Source organism: Salvelinus alpinus, chromosome 1, assembly GCF_045679555.1.
Source record: "Salvelinus alpinus chromosome 1, SLU_Salpinus.1, whole genome shotgun sequence".
Taxonomy (NCBI): domain Eukaryota; kingdom Metazoa; phylum Chordata; class Actinopteri; order Salmoniformes; family Salmonidae; genus Salvelinus; species Salvelinus alpinus.
In genome coordinates, this window is record NC_092086.1 from 67,775,880 (window position 1) to 67,797,385 (window position 21,506).

The window sequence follows — 21,506 nt, forward strand, 5'->3', positions numbered from 1 at the left end:
TGTACTTCTGTAGCACTCCAATGGTTATTCGGGTTAAGGCCACTGTAATGTAAAGTGGACAATGAACATTCAGTAACATCGTACGGTGCAATCCTAAATAGTGACTGGACACTAATAACGACTGACCTTGAGTCAAGTCTTTGTTGATTTCTGTCCAGAGAAGAAAACAACAATGCATAGGCCTACATCATGCTAAATGGGGTGATTTAATGCATCTCAACTTTCCCAAGTGCAAGCTGTGGTGGGTTTTTACATTTTTAAACACATAGGATTGAAGGTTGTAGTCTTTATCTGCTGTCCACATTAAGGCCATTCTATCCTTCCAGAGATGGCTATGCTTTCAGGATACATTACAAAATGGTTGCAGTGAACGTAGCACTCTTTCTCAGTGTGTGCTGAAAAAAAGAATATGCTGCATCGTGTGCTGCAACTGAGGGAAGCTAATGCACTTCAAACTGATTTCAGCCACTGGAATCATCCGTGGCTTTCATCAATTTTAAATGTGTTTTTCTCTTCTGTTTTTAGGGCTTCAACTCTCATTTCTCTTTCTTGTTGCCCTGGAGCTATTTAGGAACCTCTCTCTCTCTCCCAAGACAGTCCCATGGTGTATCTGTAGCTCACTTACAGGCTCATTACCACGAACCCCATCCCCATCAGCTCCTCATGAGGAACACTGATTTCTCTGGCTGTGGTCTCTCTCACCAACCCTGCCTGCCTGGCTACTGTATAGCGGTGTAAAGTACTTAAGTAAAAATACTTTAAAGTACTACTTAAGCTGTTTTTTTGAGTATCTGTACTTTACTTTACTATTCATATTTTTGTCATATTTTACTTTTACTTCACTACATTCCTAAAGGAAATGATGTACTTTTTACTCCATACATTTTCCCTGACACCCAAAAGTACATTTTGAATGCTAAGCAGCACAGGGAAATGGTCCAATTCACAGACTTATCAAGAGAACATCCCTGGTCATCCCCACTGCCTCTGATCTGGCGGACTGACTAAAGACAAATGCTTCATTTGTAAATGATGTCCGAGTGTTGGAGTGTGCCCTTGGCAATACATAAATGTAAAAAACAAGAAAATTGTAAAATTGTGTCGTCTGGTTGACTTGATATGAGGAATAAGAAATGATTTATACATTTACTTTTGATACTTAAGTATATTTAAACCAAATACGTGTACACTTTTACTCAAGCAGTATTTTACTGGGTGACTTTCACTGTTACTTGAGTCATTTTCTATTAAGGTATCTTTACTTTTACTCAAGTACGACGAAAAATTGAATAATTTTTCCACCACTGCTACTGTACTGGATCTAAACTTCTACGGTTTGGAGGTCAATGTAAAAACGTATTGCTTCTCCCTTCTCAAAATGTACTGCTGTCTCTTTCCTTTTCCCCTAACTCACAATAGTAAAAAGGGGGGGAAAAAACATGGGAGCATTTTGTCCACTGTGCTGATGTCTTCATCAGCATGGCATGGTGCTTGTTCTTGGCTGCCACTGCTGTTGCAGTTGGAAGCGGGCATGTGGACGCCATGCAGAGAGATATATAGAGTGTATGTGAGCAAGAGAGAGAGTGAGCGAGACGGTGGGGTAGTAGAGAGCATATGGCCAGACTTACAGCTTGAAAACTCCAGGGGACAGGAGTGCTCATCCATTGGAAAGTTGTTCAGTTTAAGCTGGCACTCGGCATCAATAGTCAACCTGCAAACAGAAAAAACACACCGTTTACTGTGCTGGTTGGGGTTGTCAACAAAGCGTCTAACATACTTCTGTTTTGTAACAATCCTGTCTGATTTCTACCATTCAGTGGACTTGAAAGTCAGACTCATTAAACCTTCTAAATGACAAAATGGGCAATAATGACATTACTCATCCATTCACGTTTGTCATGTATCATTCTATTCAGCATTAGGACGATACAATTAGCCATTGGTGAGGTTGGAGTTCCCTAACGAATTAATGAACTGTGGTTGCATTCTGGGAGAACATCAATCACAGCTGGGTCCAGCATAGTTCCTCCTCTAATTAGACAGTATGAGAGAGAGAGAGAGTTATCTAGCTAGATAGTAGATACCGTTCATCCTAGACCACTGCGTTCTCTAGACTAGACCACATCAGTACTGCCAGGCTGAAGCTACTCTCCTTTCTTAACTGGGGGCACCAAATTAGGATAATTAACGTGGTCCAAAGCTCAATCAGTGCCGATAGAGAACTACCGCCTGTCAGATACAGTCAACTGGAAACAGTTTCTGTTCCCTCATTTGTGTCGGGGTCATCCATCGGTGCCTCTTCATTGGACATCTCACCGCAGTGTGTAGAGTATCCGTCCATCGTTCCAGATCCGAAGCATGCGATTGGGCGTGGTGATCCAGTGGGCATCGGCCTTCTTGGAGTTGCGAAAGAAGGTGTCGGGGATCCAGATCTTGCCCACCATGTTGCTGTTGAGACGCAGGACCTTCATGGTACTGTTGAACTTCAATCTCCGGTCATACCACGTCTGGGCAAAAAAGATGTCGATGGTGTACTCCTGCAGAGAAAAAAAAACCACACAGGCTCGATTCAATCAAACCGGCATTGCGGTGTTACGCAGTAGCTATTTCTCCTAAGGCCAAATGAGATTAGAGAATGTTTTTTGCTACTGTAACAACCTGCTACTACTACAAGGTAGACAACCCTCACAGGTAGATGTATCCCATTTCAGAATAAGAGCTATGTGCACAGGCAGTAGCTCATAAACTACAAAAGACACAAAGCCCATCACTATGGCAGTTTTGAGTGAATTCCATCCACAGTCATCCTTTATATACATGTTAAAGTCTGTGTTGAAATTTAACAACGAATAAAAACATTACCATTGAGCACCCTGGGATCATTAACTAGATCCGAGTGCCCTGAGACCCTTAACAGGAACGAGAGACATCCAGAACTGTTAATACAAATCACTCTCCAGGTTCCACCAAAACCGTTTATTCTGAGGGCAGTTTTACAACTACATTGAAGTGTAATGCTGCCAGCCATATGTTGGAAGAGCACTTTCTCTAAGAAAAATGGCTTCCTTTCAGGCCATGAATCCTTTGTCCTGATGAAATAGTGGTGCTGAACTGGACCATCTCAACCTGAAAATGAAATGTTTAACGGGGCAAAGAATGGCTTCCCTGGGGCGGCAGGTAGCTTAGCGATCCAGCAACTGGGGGCTTGCCAGTTCGAATTCTGGGTCTGACAGGAAAAACAATCTGTTGGGAAGTGAGCTGGCAACCGGAGGGTATCAAATCCTAGAAGTCATTGCCTGCTGTTGTGCCCTTGAGTAAGGCACTTAACCCCCCACAATAACAGCTCCCTGGGTGCCCCGTGTGGCAGCCCACCGGACCTCTCCAAAAACCTGTGTGTGTGTGTCTTTCGGAGGAGTTGGGTTAAAAGTGAAAGTCACATTTCGGTTGGATTTTGTGTGCAACTGAAAAATAAAGTGATCTTAACTTTACATTGTAAAGCAATAGTATTATCTAACCTCATAACCTCCCTGAAAAGTGTTTTCTGCAGTGTTCACTGTCTCCCATTCAACAGGGCTGGGATATACAGGTAACTTCCTCTGCTTCTCACAACTCCTTCAGTCCTTCTCTCTCCTCCTCCCCTCATTCTCGTCCTCCTGGCTTGGGCCACCACAAGCTGCCAGGACAGTTTCAATGCGCCTTGGCATAGATTCTACAAGTGTCTGGAAATCTATTGTAGGGATGTGACACCATTATTCAATGCGAAATTCCATAATTTGATGTTTTGTTGATGGTTGTGGAAAATGCTGTCTCAGATGCCACTCTGGAATCTCAATTGGGTTGAGATCTGGTGACCGAGACACACACACACACGCACACACGAAAACACACACACACACACCCTTGAAAACCCCTATGCTCCTTTGAGACCCCTCTTTCGAAGTCACTGAGAACTCTTCTTCTATGGTAGCCAAAATAATGGGCAACTGGGCAGTTTTATACATGATCCTAAGCATGATGGGATGTTAATTGCCTAATTAACTCAGGAACCATACCTGTGTGGAAGCACCTGCTTTCAATATACTTTGAATCCCTCATTTACACAAGTGTTTCCTTTATTCTGGCAGTTACCTCCATGCAGTGCCTTCAGAAAGTAATCATACCCCTTGACTTAATCAACACTTAGTTTTGTTACAGCCTGAATTCAAAATGGATTAAACATATTTCTGTTATCACCCATCTACACACAAAATCCCATAATATCCCATACATTTTGCAAATTTAATATATCTATAGAAATATCTCATGTGCATACAGTACCAGTTAAAAGTTTGGACACACATACTCATTCAAGGGTTTTTCTTTTTTTTACATTGTAGACAAATAGTGAAGACATCAAAACTATGAAATAACACATATGGAATCATGTAGTAAGCAAAAGTGTTAAACAAATCAAAATCTATTTTATAATTGAGATTCCTCAAAGTAGCCACCCTTTGCCTTGATGACAGGTTTGCACACACTTGGCATTCTCTCAAGCAGCTTCATGAGGAATGCTTTACCAACAGTCTTGAAGAAGTTCCCACATATGCTGAGCACCTGTTGGCTAATTTTCCTTCACTCTGCGATCCAACTCATCCCAAACCATCTCAATTGGATTGAGGTCGGGTGATTGTGGAGGCCAGGTCATCTGATGCAGCACTCCATCACTCTCCTTCTTTGTCAAATAGCCCTTACACAGCCTGGAGGTGTGTTTTTTGTCATTGTCCTGTTGAAAAATAAATGATAGTCCCACTAAGCGCAAACCAGATATGATGGCGTATCGCAGCAGAATGCTGTGGTAGCCATTCTGGTTAAGTGTGCCTCGAATTCTAAATAAATCACAGAGAGTGTCACCAGCAAAGCACTCCCCCACCATCACCATGCTTCACGGTGGGAATCACACATGCGGAGATCATCTGTTCACCTACTCTGCGTCTCACAAAGACACGGTAGCTAGAACCAAAAATCTCAAATTTGGACTCATCAGACAAAAGGACAGATTTCCACCGGCCGAATGTCTATTGCTTGTGTTTCTTGGCCTAAGCAAGTCTCTTCTTCTTATTGGTGTCCTTTAGTAGTGGTTTCTTTGCAGATTTTCGACCGTTAAGGCCTGATTCACGCAGTCTCGTCTGAACAGTTGATATTGAGATGTGTCGTTACTTGAACTCTGTGAAGCATTTATTTGAGCTGCAAACTGAGGTGCAGTTAACTCCAATGAACTTATCCTCTGCAGCAGGGTCTGGGTATTCCTTTCCTGTGGTGGTCCTCATGAGAGCCAGCTACATCATAGCACTTGATGGTTTTTGCGAGTGCACTTGAAGAAAATGTAAAAGTTCTTGAAATGTTCTGTATTGACTGACCTTCATGTCTTAAAGTAAAGATGGACTGTCATTTCTCTTTGCTTATTTGAGCTGTTCTTGCCATAATATGGACTTGGTCTTTACCAAATAAGGCTATCTTCTGTATACCACTCCTACCTTGTCACAACACTACTGATTTGCTCAAACGCATTAAGAAGGAAAGAAAGTCCACAAATTAACTTTTGACAAGGCACGCATGTTAATTGAAATGCTTTCTAGGTGACTACCTCATGAAGCTGGTTGAGAGAATGCCAAGTGTGTACAAAGCTGTCATCAAGGCAGAAGGTGGCTTCTTTTAAGAATCTCAAATATAAAATATATTTTGATTTGTTTAACCCTTTTTTGGTAACTGCACGATTCCATATGTGTTATTTCGTAGTTTTGATGTCTTCACTATTATTCTACAATGTAGAACATAGTAAAAATAAAGAAAACCCTGTACTGAGTAGGTGTGTCCAAACTTTTGACTGGTACTGTCACGATCGTCGTTACGGGAAAGAGAGGAGGACCAAGGCGCAGCGTGATAGCAATACATCTTTACTTTTAATAAAGACGAAAACGAAGAACACTATACAAACAAAATCAAAACAATAAACCGACGAACGTGAAGCTATACAAACTAAGTGCTAACATGCAACATTGACATAGACAATCACCCACAAACTACCTAATGACTATGGCTGCCTAAATATGGCTCCCAATCAGAGACAACGATAGACATACAAACACCTAGACTGAACACTGCCCCATAAACATACAAAAAACCCTAGACAATACAAAACACATACATCCCCCATGTCACACCCTGACCTAACTAAAATAATAAAGAAAACAAAGATAACTAAGGCCAGGGTGTAACAGGTACCATAAGTATTCACACCCCTGAGTCAATACTTTTTAGAAGCACCTTTGGCAACAATTACAGCTGGGTTTCTTTCTGGGTAAGTCTCTAAGAGCTTTCCACACCTGGATTGTGCAACATTTGCCCGTTATTCTTTTCAAATTTCTTCAAGCAATGTCATATTGGTTATTGATCATTGCTAGACAACCATTTTCAGGCAGATTTAAGTCAAAACTGTAACTCAGCCACTCAGGAACATTCACTGTCTTCTGAGTAAGAAAATCCAGTGTTGATTTGGCCTAGTGTTTTAGATTATTGTGAAGCTGAAAGCTGAATTCATCTCCCAGTGTCTGGTGGAAAGTAGACTGTACCAGGTTTTCCTCTAGGATTTTTTTTGCCTGTGCTTAAGTCCATTCTGATTATTTTTTACCCTGGAGTACACCCCAGTCCTTAACAATTATAAGCATACCCATAACTGTCACGCTCGTCATAATGATTGGACCAAGATGCAGCGTGGTATGTTTCCATCCCTTTTATTAGGAAGAGAAAAACTCAAAGAACAAAAACAATAAAGCACACAAACGAAACGTGAAGCTGATATAATGCTCACTGGCAACTATACCTAGACAAGATCCCACAAAGCACAATGGGGAAATGGCTACCTAAATATGATCCCCAATCAGAGACAACAATAAACAGCTGCCTCTGATTGGGAACCATACCAGGCCAACATAGATATATAATTCCCCTAGATAACCCACCCTTAATCACACCCCAACCTAACCAACATAGAGAATAAACAGCTCTCTATGGTCAGGGCGTGACAATAACATGATGCAGCCACCACTATGCTTGAAAATATGGAGTGGTACTCAGTAATGTATTGTATTGGATGTGCCCCAAACATAACGCGTTTTATTCAGGACTAAAAGTGAATTGCTTTGCCACATTTTTTGTAGTATTACTTTAGTGCCTTGTTGTAAACAGGATGCATGTTTTTGAACATTTTTATTCTGTACAGGCTTCCTTATTTTCACTCTGTAATTTAGGTTAGTATTGTGGAGTTACTACAATGTTGTTGATCCATCCTCAATTTTCTCCTATCACAGCCATTAAACTTTAACTGTTTTAAAGTCACCTTTGGCCTCATGGTCAAGTCCCTCAGAGGTTTCCTTCCTCTCTGGCAACTGGGTAAGGAAGGATGACTATCTTTGTAGTGACTGGGTGTACTGATACACAATCCAAAGTGTAATTTATAACTTCACCATGCTCAAAGGGATATTCAATGTCTGCTCTTTTTTACCCATCTACCAACAGGAGCCCTTCTTTGAGAGGCATTGGAAAACCTCCCTGGTCTTTGTGGTTGAATCTGTGTTTGAAATTCACTGCTCGACTGAGGTACCTAACAGATAATTGTATGTGTGGTGTACAGAGATGAGGTAGTCATTCAAAAATCATGTTGAACACTATTATTGCACACAGAGTCCATGCAACATATTATGTGACTTGTTAAGCACATTTCTACTCCTGAATACTTATTGACTCAAGACATTTGAGCTTTTCATTTTTAGTTAATTTGTAAAAAACTCTAAAATCACAATTCCACTATGACTTTATGGAATATTGTGTGTAGGCCTGTGACAACAAATCTAAATTCTATCCATTTCAAATTCAGGCTGTAACACAGCAAAATGTGGATAAAGTCAAGGGGTGTGAATACTTTCTGAAGGTACTGTATATGAAAGGTATTCAATAGAGCACTGAAGAAAGGGGAGACCAGTGTGTGTGTAGTCGTGTGTGTTTGAGTGAGAGAGAGAGAGAGAGAGGAAGAAAAAGAGGGAAAGCGAAAGAGAGAGAGAGAGAGGAAGAAAAAGAGGGAAAGCGAAAGAGAGAGAGAGAGGAGAGAGAGAGGGAAAGCGAAAGAGAGAGAGAGAGGAAGAAAAAGAGGGAAAGCGAAAGAGAGAGAGAGAGAGGAAGAAAAAGAGGGAGAGAGAGAGAGAGAGAGAGGGGAAGAAAAAGAGGGAAAGTGAAAGAGAGAGAGGAAGAAAAAGAGGGAAAGCGAAAGAGAGAGAGGAAGAAAAAGAGGGAAAGCGAAAGAGAGAGAGGAAGAAAAAGAGGGAAAGCGAAAGAGAGAGAGGAAGAAAAAGAGGGAAAGCGAAAGAGAGAGAGGAAGAAAAAGAGGGAAAGCGAAAGAGAGAAAATAGAGATGGGCAGATAGGGGGTATATTATTTGATTACTATTTGACAGTTTTATTTTTTTCATTATGCTTTATGGAACGGTAGAGCCCTGAGGTTCAAAAGTGATGTGCGGGTAGAAAAAAATCTGGGGAGTTGTGTGTGTGTGTGAGAAGGCATAGAGGCATTACATTTTCTACAAAGCTTAGCCCAACAATAAAGCCCAAATCCACACCAAAGAGTCATAAACGAGATAAAAAAGCAACTCTGTTACCCAGAACACACCTATGCCAATTCAATAGGCTATATAAAAAATATATATAAATAAACAGACAGCCCAAAGCCAATGACATGGCTCTCATGCCTTTTCATTTGGGCCTTGCCAAGAGGGAGCTCAAATTTGCTCCCTATCCCACCTCTGTCTCTCAACACAGTAGGGGGGTCCATCCCATTCCACCCCAGCCTGATCTATGTCTCAGAGCTAATGGGCTTTCACAGTCTAAAAAAACAAGCATAATCAAACAGTCAGGATATCGAGGCCTACTGTACATGAAGCTTCAGAAACCAATTCAGTCCATTCTGCATTGCTGATCCTGTACATCAGTATAACATTTACGTCACATACTTTGTAGCATTTTGTTTTTTTAAGCTACTTTAGCAAAGCAGCATTCTATACACAACAATTGGTGTTGGAAAATATACGTCAATACATAAATACGTGCTCATAAATAATACTCTACATTTGGAATAAAAACATAGACTATATATACAAAAGTAAGTGGACCCCTTTTCAAATTCAGATATTTAATCCACATCCATTGCTGACAGGTGTATAAAACCGTGCAGACAGCAATGCAATCTCCATCGACAAACATTGACAGTAGACGATTCTGTGCTTCCAAATTTGTGGCAACCGTTTGGGGAAGGCCCTTTCCTGTCTCAGCATGACAATTCCCCCGTGAACAAAGGAAGGTCCATAGAGAAAGGGTTTGTCGAGATTGGTGTGGAAGAACTTGACTGGCCTGCAAAGAACCTTGACCTCAAACCCATCGAACACCTTTGGGATGAATTGAAACGCCGACTGCGAGCCAGGCCTAATCGCCCAACATCAGTGCCCGACTTCACTAATGCTGTTGTGGCTGAATGGAAGCAAGTCCCTGCAGCAATGTGCCAACATCTATTGGAAAGCCTGCCCAGAAGAGTAGAGGCTGTTATAGCAGCAAATGGGGGACCAAAACCGTATTAATGAGATGTTTGACAAACAGGTGTCCACATACTTTTGGTCATGTGGTGTATTATGCATAACCTATATGTTACCTGTTTGGCTGACATGTTTCTTTCTTGAAAATATTTGTTTTAACTACTGATAGTTATTAGGTCGACTACTGTAGGCTGTCTGTCTCGTAAAGGGAAAACACACCGCTTCTGGTGCTGCTTGCTGGCTCTCAATCAAATGGCAAGGGACTTGCCCAGATTCCGTATGACACTTAGGTTGGAAAAACGGCTGCCTCCAGCTTAAAAAAATATGTCTGTCTCATATCAAACAAGGGATTCCGTGGCTAAGGTAAAACAGTAATTAAATGAATTGATTATTCATGTACATGAACTATACATTGACACATTAAACCCAAAACTAGAGGTATAACCTAGAAGCAGTCTTTGTCACGGGAGATTTTAACCAAGCAAATTTAAAACAAATGTTTCCAAAGTATCAACAACATGTATCCTGCCCCTTGACAGGAAACAATGTGCTGGACCATGTGTACGCAAACATGCGTGATGTGTACAAAGCCATCCCCCCGCCCCCACTTTGGCCAATCAGGTCACGTCTCTCTGTTCCTATTCCCCGCCTACAAGCAGCAACTCAAGAATTAGTCACCAACACGAAGAATAGTGAGACGCTGGACGGAGAAGGCAGACGCAATGCTGCAGGACTGTTTTGAGAATGCTAACTGGAAGATTCATCCATCCAGGACTCATCTATTAACATTGAGGAATATACAGTACATAATCAGTCACAGGCTTCATTAGGGAAGGTGTTGATGATGTTGTACTCGCAATAACCCGGACATACCCCAACCAAAAACCCTGGATGAACAGAGAAATCCGTACCATGCTGAGAGCCCGTACTGCAGCATTCAATGTCAGCAGAATGAACCCTGATGACTCGCTGGCACGCAAAATTATTATGTTATAATTAAGTCTATGATTTGATAGAGCAGTCTGACTGAGTGATGGTAGGCTTCAAGCATTGCGCTGTTTATGACTTCAAGCCTATCAACTCCCGAGATTAGGCTGGTGTAACCGATGTGAAATGGCTAGCTAGTTAGCGGGTTGGGGTGCGCGCTAATAGCGCTTCAAACGTCACTCGCTCTGAGACTTGGAGTAGTTGTTCCCCTTGCTCTGCATGGGTAACGCTGCTTCGAGGGTGGCTGTTGTCGATGTGTTCCTGGTTCGAGCCCAGGTAGCGGCGAGGAGAGGGATGGAAGCTATACTGTTACACTGGCAATACTAAAGTGCCTATAAGAACATCCAATAGTCAAAGGTATATGAAATACAAATCGTATAGAGAGAAATAGTCCTATAATTCCTATAATAACTACAACCTAAAACTTCTTACCTGGGAATATTGAAGACTCATGTTAAAAGGAACCACCAGCTTTCATATGTTCTCATGTTCTGAGCAAGGAACTTAAACGTTAGCTTTCTTACATGGCACATATTGCACTTTTACTTTCTTCTCCAACACTTTGTTTTTGCATTATTTTAACCAAATTGAACATGTTTCATTATTTATTTGAGGCTAAATTGATTTTATTGATGTATTATATTAAGTTAAAATAAGTGTTCATTCAGTATTGTTGTAATTGTCATTATTACAAATAAATAAAATACAAATTGGCCGATTAATCGGTATCGCCTTTTTTTGGTCCTCCAATAATCGGTATCGGTGTTGAAAAATCATAATCGGTCGACCTCTAATATATACATGCATGTTACACACACATCACAACTGCTGCCACCAGACTCTTATTTACTATTACTAATACTGTACAATTTAAACCTTTTTCACCCAATCCCCCCTTCCCTGACACGTGTAAATATTGGACTATAAATGGTGTCTTCCTGTATTATACTTATGCTAAAATGTCTATTCTATTCTACTGGGCCATTTACTTTATGTTGATATTCTTATTTTATTATTTATTATTGTTGTTGCATTGTCGAGAAGGAACCTGGAAGAAAGCATTCATATGACCACAAAAAAATTGAAACTATCTTTGTACAGGACATTTCAACTGACGACCCACCCAAGCAGGCCTTGCTCCAAACGGACGATCCTAAGAGCTCTGGCAGAGTGAGTAGTCCTAGTTTATACCATACTGTTCACCATTATGTCCATGCTTTGAGACACCCCTGCATCATCAGTCGACCCATAATCCTCTTCTCTTTAGAAAAGCTAGCATCCTCACCACAATTTCCTCAACAACAGCCATGCGATTTCATGTGAACGTACCTACAGCACTGATTACATCTAAATGTACAGAAATCAATGTGGTCTTCACACATGCACGTGCATGCACACACATGGGCACGCCCCATGCAGACAAACACACAACGCACACATACACAGCCTCAAGGTGATTAACAGGAGATCAAAACCGTGACTGTCTCTTAACCCTGTGATGACGGTAAAAGAGCCACACTTGTGTTAAGACTTTCTGTGGCTTGGTGCTCGCCGATGATGGAGATGAGAGATTGTTGTGCTGAGTTGCAATGAAATATGATCCTCAGCAGGGATTTCGGTCAGAGTACAGGCTCTTCAAGCCATACCCATCCTGCCCTGTTTTTACAGCCCAGCTTAACGCCTGTACTCCGTCTACAAATAGCTTATTCCATCAAGTTAGTATGGGCCTACTCCATTTAATTCTATATGTTTATCCGACAACCATAGTCAAGGAAATGCAACAAAAGCCATGATATTACCTTGAGCAGGAATCAGGCCATATTATCTCAAGTTTGATGTATGCAACAATCCGTGGCGTGACATGAAAGCAACACAAGCACAACACAATTATGTCATTCATTACATAACGCAATTCATCAACATTACAACTTCAAATGTATCTATGACGCCAAATGTATGGGAAGAAGTGCAATGATGAGACGATAAACAAAAACAATTCACCGGCTACCGAGATAAAATATTACTGTAGCATCAGAGTGTAATTTGAGAGAGGGGACTAGTATACTCACCATATTGATAGCATTTACTGGGCCGATACTGTTGACAAACATGTCTGTGTGGATCACGGTTGGTTTGACTGAAAGAAGAAAAAACAAGTGTAATGATGCACATTCGATGAACGATGGGGTATTTTGTGTTGTTGACGTCTATCTTATGTCAAGGCTATATAGCTTGTGATGCTGTAGCAGTTAGTGTGTATGAGTGTGAAGTTATGGTATGGTGTTAGCTGTCCATGGTGCTGAAAATCTCTCTCTCTCTCTCTCTCTCTGATATACTGCAGCCACAGCTGTAGGATCTTCATTTGATCACTCTGTTGTCGCTGAGACGTTTCCTGTGCCGCAGGACATGCAGATGAGCTTAATGATCTACACAAATTCACTGAACACCTGCACTAACGCACGGTAACATTATTGCACTTTTCTCGTAGCCTAATTTTGGTCAGCTAGTAGCCAGACCACTGATCATGCAACATTATGGACTGAACATTCAAATCCTGTCGCTGCAGAATCATTTTCCTGCGACGATACGGGTCAAATTAAGATCTTACACCCGTGTATGCATTCTCTGTCTGAACATGGGAGCTGAGCCCAGCTGCCAGTCAAAGTGAAGGGAGAGAAAGCTACTTCACTGACTCTATACTTGGCCCACAGCAGTGCAGTGACGGACAATGCTAAAAGGCCCACGATGCATTACCAGCCCGTCCAGCTTTCACAGCTGACGCCGCCTCTGCATAACAATGCTACATGAGTCATACTGTGGTGGGCCTATGGTCCTGTAGTCTGAATGGGCTCATTGAAATGAGAGGACTGTCGTTGACGATGCTATCAGTGATGATGGTGTCTGTTCATCCCTCGCGGCTTGTGTTGACGATGCTGATGAGAATGGAGATTGGTAACGGAGAGGGCGGCCGTAGCAGCAGCAGCAGCCAATCACTGTGCGTTGGTGTGACACCTACCTCCTATATCTGGTCGCAGTTTGTTATCGTAGCCATCTAGTAGGCTGTTTAGGATGTTGGTGACATCGCTCTCGTACACTTTGGGAGTCAACACCCAAGTTTTGTTTGTCACTTCATCATCGTCGTTTTCAGTCTGGATGGAGCTGAGGAGAGGAAAAAGGGAACAGAGGAAATATGAATAAATGATTCTTCCACCAGCACTATAAGCAGTGAGGTCAAATGAAAAGAGAGAAAATCAGCAACTTCCCTTAACATCAGCACAGCAAAGACCACTACATCACGCTAGGCTAAGCTTGCTATGTGTTTAGGCTCCGTTCTTACAAATGTGCACTTCCCTCTGGTTGAAATTAAAGGACAAGCCAGAAATGGGATAAAAGGGCAGAACTCCTGCTGATTGCCACTGATCTCTATGTGTTGCCCTACATGAAAGTCCTCACAAACTGACACCAGTCCCATAGCGCAGCTGGAACTGAGGATGACGACAATGAATAGTGCCATAGTCCCCAAAAACGCAGTTAGGGGAGAAAAATGGGGAGAGATACTTCCAAAACCCTTCCACAACCCTGAAGAAATGCAAGGTACAGACAGTGTTCCATTTGTGAAATTTTGTAAAAGGATTCTTTGGTTTTCTGCACTCTTTTCAGTGCTCAAGCAGAAGGGTCAGTCTTGTGACGTGGCTCACATCTGTAAAACGTCTCAATGCATTAAGATGTCTCAACAATCCTCATAAATGTTCGCTTCACTCAGCCAAGAGTCAGCTAACTGAATTGCATGCTGAATAAAAGGTGTTTTGCAATGGGTCTGGGAAACTGAGGCCGGAGACATGCATAGGCTAATAATGGTGCATTGGAGTACACCACAGATGAGCTTGATCTAGAAGTGCTAACGGCAACAAACTGCCATGAAGTGTGTGATCAGCCTAACAAACACAGATTGTGGGTTCTGCGAGGTTGTTACTGCCAATGGCACAATACGATGGAATATGAAGGCTTTCGATTGTATCAGAACTCACAGCTCCAGAGCTCACCCCAACTCAGTAACCATGGAATCTGAGGGATATATAATAAAACAACCTTGAGAACAGCCAGCCACCGGAAGCCCTTTGAGCAGAGAGAGGCTTTTGAGCTTGGATGTTTTTTTTCCATGGTGCAAAAACAAAAGACACACATCACATATCTCTCTAATGGCTTTTTCATGCACTTAGGTATGGTGCAGGATATCGTGTTTTGACTACCGGTCTTCCTCAGGCAGCATTAAGTGCTCAATATTCCTATATGGCGGCACCGCACTCACATTAAAACTTCATAGACGGATTCAGGACCGCTTGGATCTTTTTGGGCTATCTTGGACACTGTAAATGGATCTGATTCGAATCATAGAACTAGAATGTACATTGAAATAGACTGAACATTTTAGATCTGTGGTTTTAATCCACTACAGAGTTGAGCCAATGGCGTTCAGGTGCTGTTACTAGGTTTTAACAGAACTCTGTACTGTCAATGGAAATCCTCCAGAAGTGGCTGGATGAAAGAGAAATCTGTGCATGTACCTCAGACAGATCTGAAGTATCACTGGTTCATTTGGTAAAGGGAGGCCCGTAAATATGTCCAAGCTAGAGTGTGATGCTGGAGTGCACTGGAGTGCACTAATGTTATTGTAGCTACCTCTATTGAGAAGGGCCTAGCTAACCACAAGAGGACTGTTTCCTACTGTATACTCAAATGTTTAAATTGTCCTTTACTGTGGTTGCATCATGTGAAAACTGTTATCAGATGAAAAGAGAACTCAAATGTCAGCATGTGAAACACGGTCTTTGTGAAACAATTTAGGATGCATTTGAAAATGCAGGTTACATGAGTACTGTTAAATATGCTGTCTGATTAAATGTTTATCAAAACCAATAATTAATCCAATACCAATATACATTTAAGATACCCAAATCAGTGACTAAACCATCATTTCAAATGTTACAAAAAAAGCGGTGATAATTTTGATGTATACTTAAAATGTCTCTTGAGCATTATATTATCATGTGGAAAAATCCCTGCTTCCCTGTTGATAGTATGTCACGTTTCCGTAAGCTATCATTTCCCTGTGTTTGTGATTGTGGCTAATGCTGGCACGGCCCTCCGAACTCTCTTCCCATGCAGCCAACCACACACGAGACACTAGGCAATCACTAGTCACCATTCTTACAATCATTACACCTAATGAAGACTCATTATGCTAGCTAGCACAATCTTAATGAAATACAAAAACACAAACTGCCTTAATGGAGGTCCTCACACCACTTTGCGTGTTATTGCTATAGTGAAGGTACTAGGATATCTATATACGCTGGTGGAACAAGATGAAAATGCCTATGTTTGTTCATTTCATGGAGGGTGAGATTGGAGTTTAGCTGAGATTTTGTAAAATGGCTTCCCTCCCGGTGCCCTGTCCTGAGGACACAGAGCTATTAGTGACAGATCAACTGACCTGTGGTGGCCTGCCCTGATTAGCTCACCTCTTGCAGCAGTGATATTCGTGGACTCAGATGATCCTGACTAAATGGAATCAGACAGATTAGAAACAAAAATTCAACAATAAAAAAAAAATGAAAAAGAGATGTTCTCAATGAGACTAACCTGGACAAATAAAGGTTAAATAAATAAATAAATAAACAATGATGAAAGAAAACCTAGGGCAGATTAGGCCAATTTGAGAGGCACAGGACTCTTGGTTTAATTTGTATCCACAGTTCAGATAAGACAAAAGGACCAGTAGGCCTACACACAGGCTTGTGAGGGAACTAGCTAGCAGAAGATGGCAAATCCAAGTCAAAATCCAATAACACACTGAAGCTCAGTCCCTCCAGGATTTCTCTGGGATTTTTTGCTGATATTTGTCGCGAAAATGCGCTGATGAAGGAACACGTTTGTTGACGAGTCGCTTGATTGAACCATGTTATGCGGTAAATGTGCAGCGATTGGTTGAAATTGCAAGTCTTATTTTTGTACTGCGGTGATGGGTCAGTTTTATGCGATAGTATTGTGACTAACTGATTTTTTAAATGCGGAAATAGTGCGGTGACGGGTCAAATTTGCAAGCCCTCCCATAATATGCAGGGAATTTTGCAACAAACAAAAAAGTGATCGCAGAATCCTGGAAGGCCTGAAAGCTGATTGGTTAAAACAGAACAGTTCAATTGAAAGATGGGACTACGTAGGCCTACTGTAATTCTCTACACATTAAGTGTCATGCAGGTGGGAATTTAAGGAAGTAGGTTATATAAATACTTGTTCATAGTATCATCCTCAGTTTACTCACTACAGTAGGCTTATGCCCTGTGCCCTTTGAAAATAACCTTACTTTTTAGGATTAAGAATAGGCCCAGCGGCCCATATTCAGAGTGTCTTCCAGGATAATTGTAAAACACTACCCGCAGGCTAACACAGCAGTGACCATCCTGAGATACCTCACAGTCAGCGGTATCTTATGCACCAGGAAAATGAAGTGTCTAATGTAAAAGTATATATAAATCCCAGTGGTCCTACTTCAGGATTATTGTAATACTGACTGGAAGGTCCTGGCTACATGTGTTATCAGTTCAACACTGAGACCCAAATCATAGTCGTATCCCAGAATCTAAAATTGTCCTCACATTTCCCCCATGGGTATCGGAGACGACAAACTCTTGAGTCACGGCGTAGAAGTAACCCCTCAGGTTTTACCTATACATTACATTACATTACTTCACATTATATTACCTATATATTACATGACATTACATTCGTTACATATACGTGCTTTCAACCAGGGAGAGAGAAGCTTTATCTCTTCATATTTGGTGAACAATTGTAAAAATGTGCTCTCAAAATAATGCAGACATACCCAAAGCACATAAATAGATGTGCGTGGCCAAACCCACAGGCCTGTCTATCTCCAATTCCTTCCGTCAAAGAAAACAGGAAGAGCCAGACACTTCCTTCATTGAAGTTTTGTCCAGTAGAGACATGAGACACCTGTAGGTCATTGTAACATAGACCTTCTGAGGGATCACACTATAGATGCAGTTTGTCTGACATATAAGTTGTGTAATAGCAACAGATGCTGTGATCAGGGCCAGTTTTTTTTATTTCTTTTTATTTTATTTAACCGTTATTTTACCAGGTAAGTTGACTGAGAACACGTTCTCATTTGCAGCAACGACCTGGGGAATAGTTACAGGGGAGAGGAGGGGGATGAATGAGCCAATTGTAAACTGGGGATTATTAGGTGACCGTGATGGTTGAGGGCCAGATTGGGAATTTAGCCAGGACACCGGGGTTAACACCCCTACTCTTACAATAAGTGCCATGGGATCTTTAATGACCTCAGAGAGTCAGGACACCCGTTTAACGTCCCATCCGAAAGACGGCACCCTACACAGAGCAGTGTCCCCAATCACTGCCCTGGGGCATTGGGATCTTTGTTTAGACCAGAGGAAAGAGTGCCTCCTACTGGCCCTCCAACACCACTTCCAGCAGCACCTGGTCTCCCATCCAGGGACTGACCAGGACCAACCCTGCTTAGCTTCAGAAGCAAGCCAGCAGTGGTATGCAGGGTGGTATGCTGCTGTTTAACCCAATGGGCAACATGGGCTCCAACCCAGGGCATTGCTTCTGGCATGCAATACAGTGACTTACTTGATTTAAGCCCTTGGTTCCTATAAGCCGTTGACAAATGTCCTCCATATGCCATACTGTGTATTGTTGTCCTCTTAGACAAAAGGCTATTCAACCTGTCCAACATACAACCAACATGGTTGATTATGTCAAGTGAGATGAAAGAGAGTATACAGCGAGAGGACACATTGAGAGGAGCAAATTAACAATAGATATTTTGACAGTAGCGCCATGCTGAGTTTTGCTGTACTGGAGCTCTGACTTGACCATCTAGTTAGTACATGGTGTGGGCACAGTGTGATTGCCTGAAATGGTTGCATAATGTATCAAACACGACACATTTAGGCACACCAATGTGATACAGCTTAATACACCTATTGTTTTCTATGCCTCTGGCCTAGGGCCCACCTTAATCCAGCACTGTCAGGGCATGGCTTAATAATCATATTGTGATAATCCACTCAACACAGATTACCTGACCTGTGATGATCTATTGACCTTTTGAAATCAGAGACATCACAACACAAAATGCCTGGGTGGGGTGGGGTCCAAGGGAGGGCCACTAGGCTACAGGTAGTCTCTCATTGTGACACTACTTCGTGCTGGCAAGGCCTTGGCACTTCCTGGGTTTACAGATACTTCCTGGGGATTACATCGTGTTTCCCCTGGGTGCCGATGCTACCAACTATGGGTGGTCGTGGAGCATGGCCCAGTATACTGTAAACCAAATAGTTGGAGTGGAAGTTTGTTATTGTTATGAGTATCTTATTGTATGAGTATGTTATTGTTATGAGTATCTTATTGTTATGAATATCTTATTGTTACTAACAGTGGTTTCATAGGTCATACTCATACTCAGTATTGAAATTCAAATAGCTGGTAAGGAAATTGTAGTAACAACTATACCCTTCAAATAAATGTGTCAAAATAAAATCCCTTTGCCTTTTGTAGGGACAGGCCAAACCTTAAGTTGTACCTCGCCTTGACAGCCTATACAGTGTTGCTCTTTCACAGGTGCCTATGTATGTATCATGTAAGTATTCCTCCTAGAATTTACTAACTAGAATGCACCTTTACGGTGTCTTTCTTTGATAAACATGTCATACATCTAGTTAACATGCTCATGTGATCTGTGATATGATATAACCACAGGTCCCAGATGCATATACAAATCCTACTGTACATTTCTGAACTCTTAACCACAGAATCCTATTCAATTAGGGTTGAATCACGTTAAAGGCTGAAATGTGTGTGAATACAATTGCGCACACAGTGCAGACATTTTAATCTAGGCCAGAGAGCTCCGTGGTCACATTTTCCACGATGGTGATTGAATGAACACTGATCTATCACCCTCCATTTCTCACCCTCAAGGAGCACACAAGACAGAAGCGATGTGAGCCCTTAAACCATCTGCTTCCTTCTCAAGTGTTCACGTTTTCTTGGTGCAATGGCTGCCTTTTCGTGACAAGTCAACTGAGCATTTTCTTTCCACAGATTCAGGAGTTAGCAGTGAATCAGTATAATATTCTCAAGCGTTAAGACATCAGGATGGTTGTAGTCACAGTCCGTCACCTTAAAAACATTCTGGGAATGTTGATGCTTTGGATCTTGGAACATAAGGAACATACATCAATAGACTATGCCTTCACCAGGTATTCACATATGCAATTAGGGTATGCATACAGTACATGCAAAAAGTAGCTTACATTTGCAATGGTTCAATATATAGATATGGTATGCTATTTTATACATATTTGTTCATGGCAATGGCTTTAAATATTATTCAGATCTGAATCGCATTGCCCAGTAGCCTACAGAACCGTGATTATATTCCTTCTACAGCGAATACACCCGTGGAAATAATGGACATCCTGCAGATCCTCCCCAAAAACGGCTCTATTGGAATCACGTTAAACATTACAGTGAATGACATGGCGGGGCCAACACTACCTAACCAACCTGTTAACATGTCATTACAATGTGTGAAAACAATGGTTGACATGTAGCCTAACTAAACGAGTTCTGGTTCTGTAACAAGCCCCTATAATAAGCGACAGTGTTTGATCGTGTCTGAGAGAAAGCATAAGACGAAGATTCGAGAAAACATAAGATATTGAAATAACTGGGCTGGGCTTTCATTCTAGTAAGCAAAAAAAACATATTCGCCCGGCCATACATGTATCTGGTGTCTGCATTTTAATAAAAGCCTTACCTTGTAGGAAGATTAACGAATAAAAACACCCAGAGAAATAGCTTCACGGGGAAGGAAGCATTCGCCATCGCTGTCGAGCATTTAGATGCTAAATTTGTAGGAGCCATTATCACCATCTTCTTTTCCTCTTTATTGCAGATGGACGGGTCCCCTTATTTACTGTCTATCCTCACTGTGATACATTACGCAAATAGCATAAGCGGCGCGCGTTAGCATTCGGTTCGGGAAAATGTAGACCTGCTGCAATGTTGAGGAAAACGGTCACAAAACTGATTGAATCGAAGCAAGCTTGACCGATCATACGAAATAATAGTAAACACTACATAAATACAACGGTTCCGGAATAGCCTAATATCCCAAATCTTAGAAATATATTGAATCGTCAGTCTGAATGCAGATTAACTCTGGGGTCAAAGAGGAACGGATGCACGTTGCTGCAGCACAAATCAACACATGCGTGGTTTCATCGCGCGGAAGCAGATATGTGGAGAGATGAACATAAACCTTAGCTTGCTACTATCCTTAAAAAATGCACCCTAAATCGTTTTGGTTGTTATTTTGCTAGACTAGAAATGCCGCATAAAATGTTGAGAGAGAGTTGGTTTGGCAGGTTTGAGCGTGCGACAGACGTGTATTCATTTGGGTGCTACTAAATAGATCCAGCAAACATCTGATATGGCGGTAAGAAGTATGCTGTAGCTAAATCTTTCACATCGTAAACAATGGAAACAATATGTATTTCACTGAGCTGAAAAAGTAATCTAGGCTATAGCCTACGCGACTAGTTGCCACCATGTACAGATCCCCTACGGTTTTGCTTTCAGCACCCCGGACAGCTCCCCCGCAGGTTTCCGCCTGCGATTGCAAACCTATTATCAAGAATTACGTTACGATAGTTGTGAAATGAAGATTAAAAAAATATATATATCTTCAAAATGGAAGCTTAACAACAAATTTTTTTTTGCAAATGGGAGGATTTCCATAGGTAAGAAAGTGTATGACACGTTTTAGTTGTTAAGGTGCTTG

General features: G+C 41.6%; 1 protein-coding gene across 3 annotated transcripts in view; it reads right to left on the minus strand.

Annotated features, from left to right (window-relative positions):
• LOC139583832 (gamma-aminobutyric acid receptor subunit gamma-2-like) overlaps nucleotides 1-21,279 on the minus strand; it is a 63,866-nt gene extending 42,587 nt beyond the window's left edge. For 2 of the 3 annotated variants that reach the window (XM_071415379.1, XM_071415361.1), the window contains exons 1-5: nucleotides 20,481-21,279; nucleotides 13,620-13,762; nucleotides 12,673-12,740; nucleotides 2,317-2,537; nucleotides 1,629-1,711 (exon numbers count right to left, since the gene is read on the minus strand). In XM_071415379.1, the coding sequence (XP_071271480.1) occupies nucleotides 1,629-1,711; nucleotides 2,317-2,537; nucleotides 12,673-12,740; nucleotides 13,620-13,762; nucleotides 20,481-20,596 (631 nt within the window). In that variant the 5' untranslated portion in view covers nucleotides 20,597-21,279. The remainder of the gene's footprint in view (nucleotides 1-1,628; nucleotides 1,712-2,316; nucleotides 2,538-12,672; nucleotides 12,741-13,619; nucleotides 13,763-20,480) is intronic. The other variant, XM_071415370.1, reaches the window with a different exon arrangement.
• Between the last annotated feature and the right edge of the window lie 227 nt (nucleotides 21,280-21,506).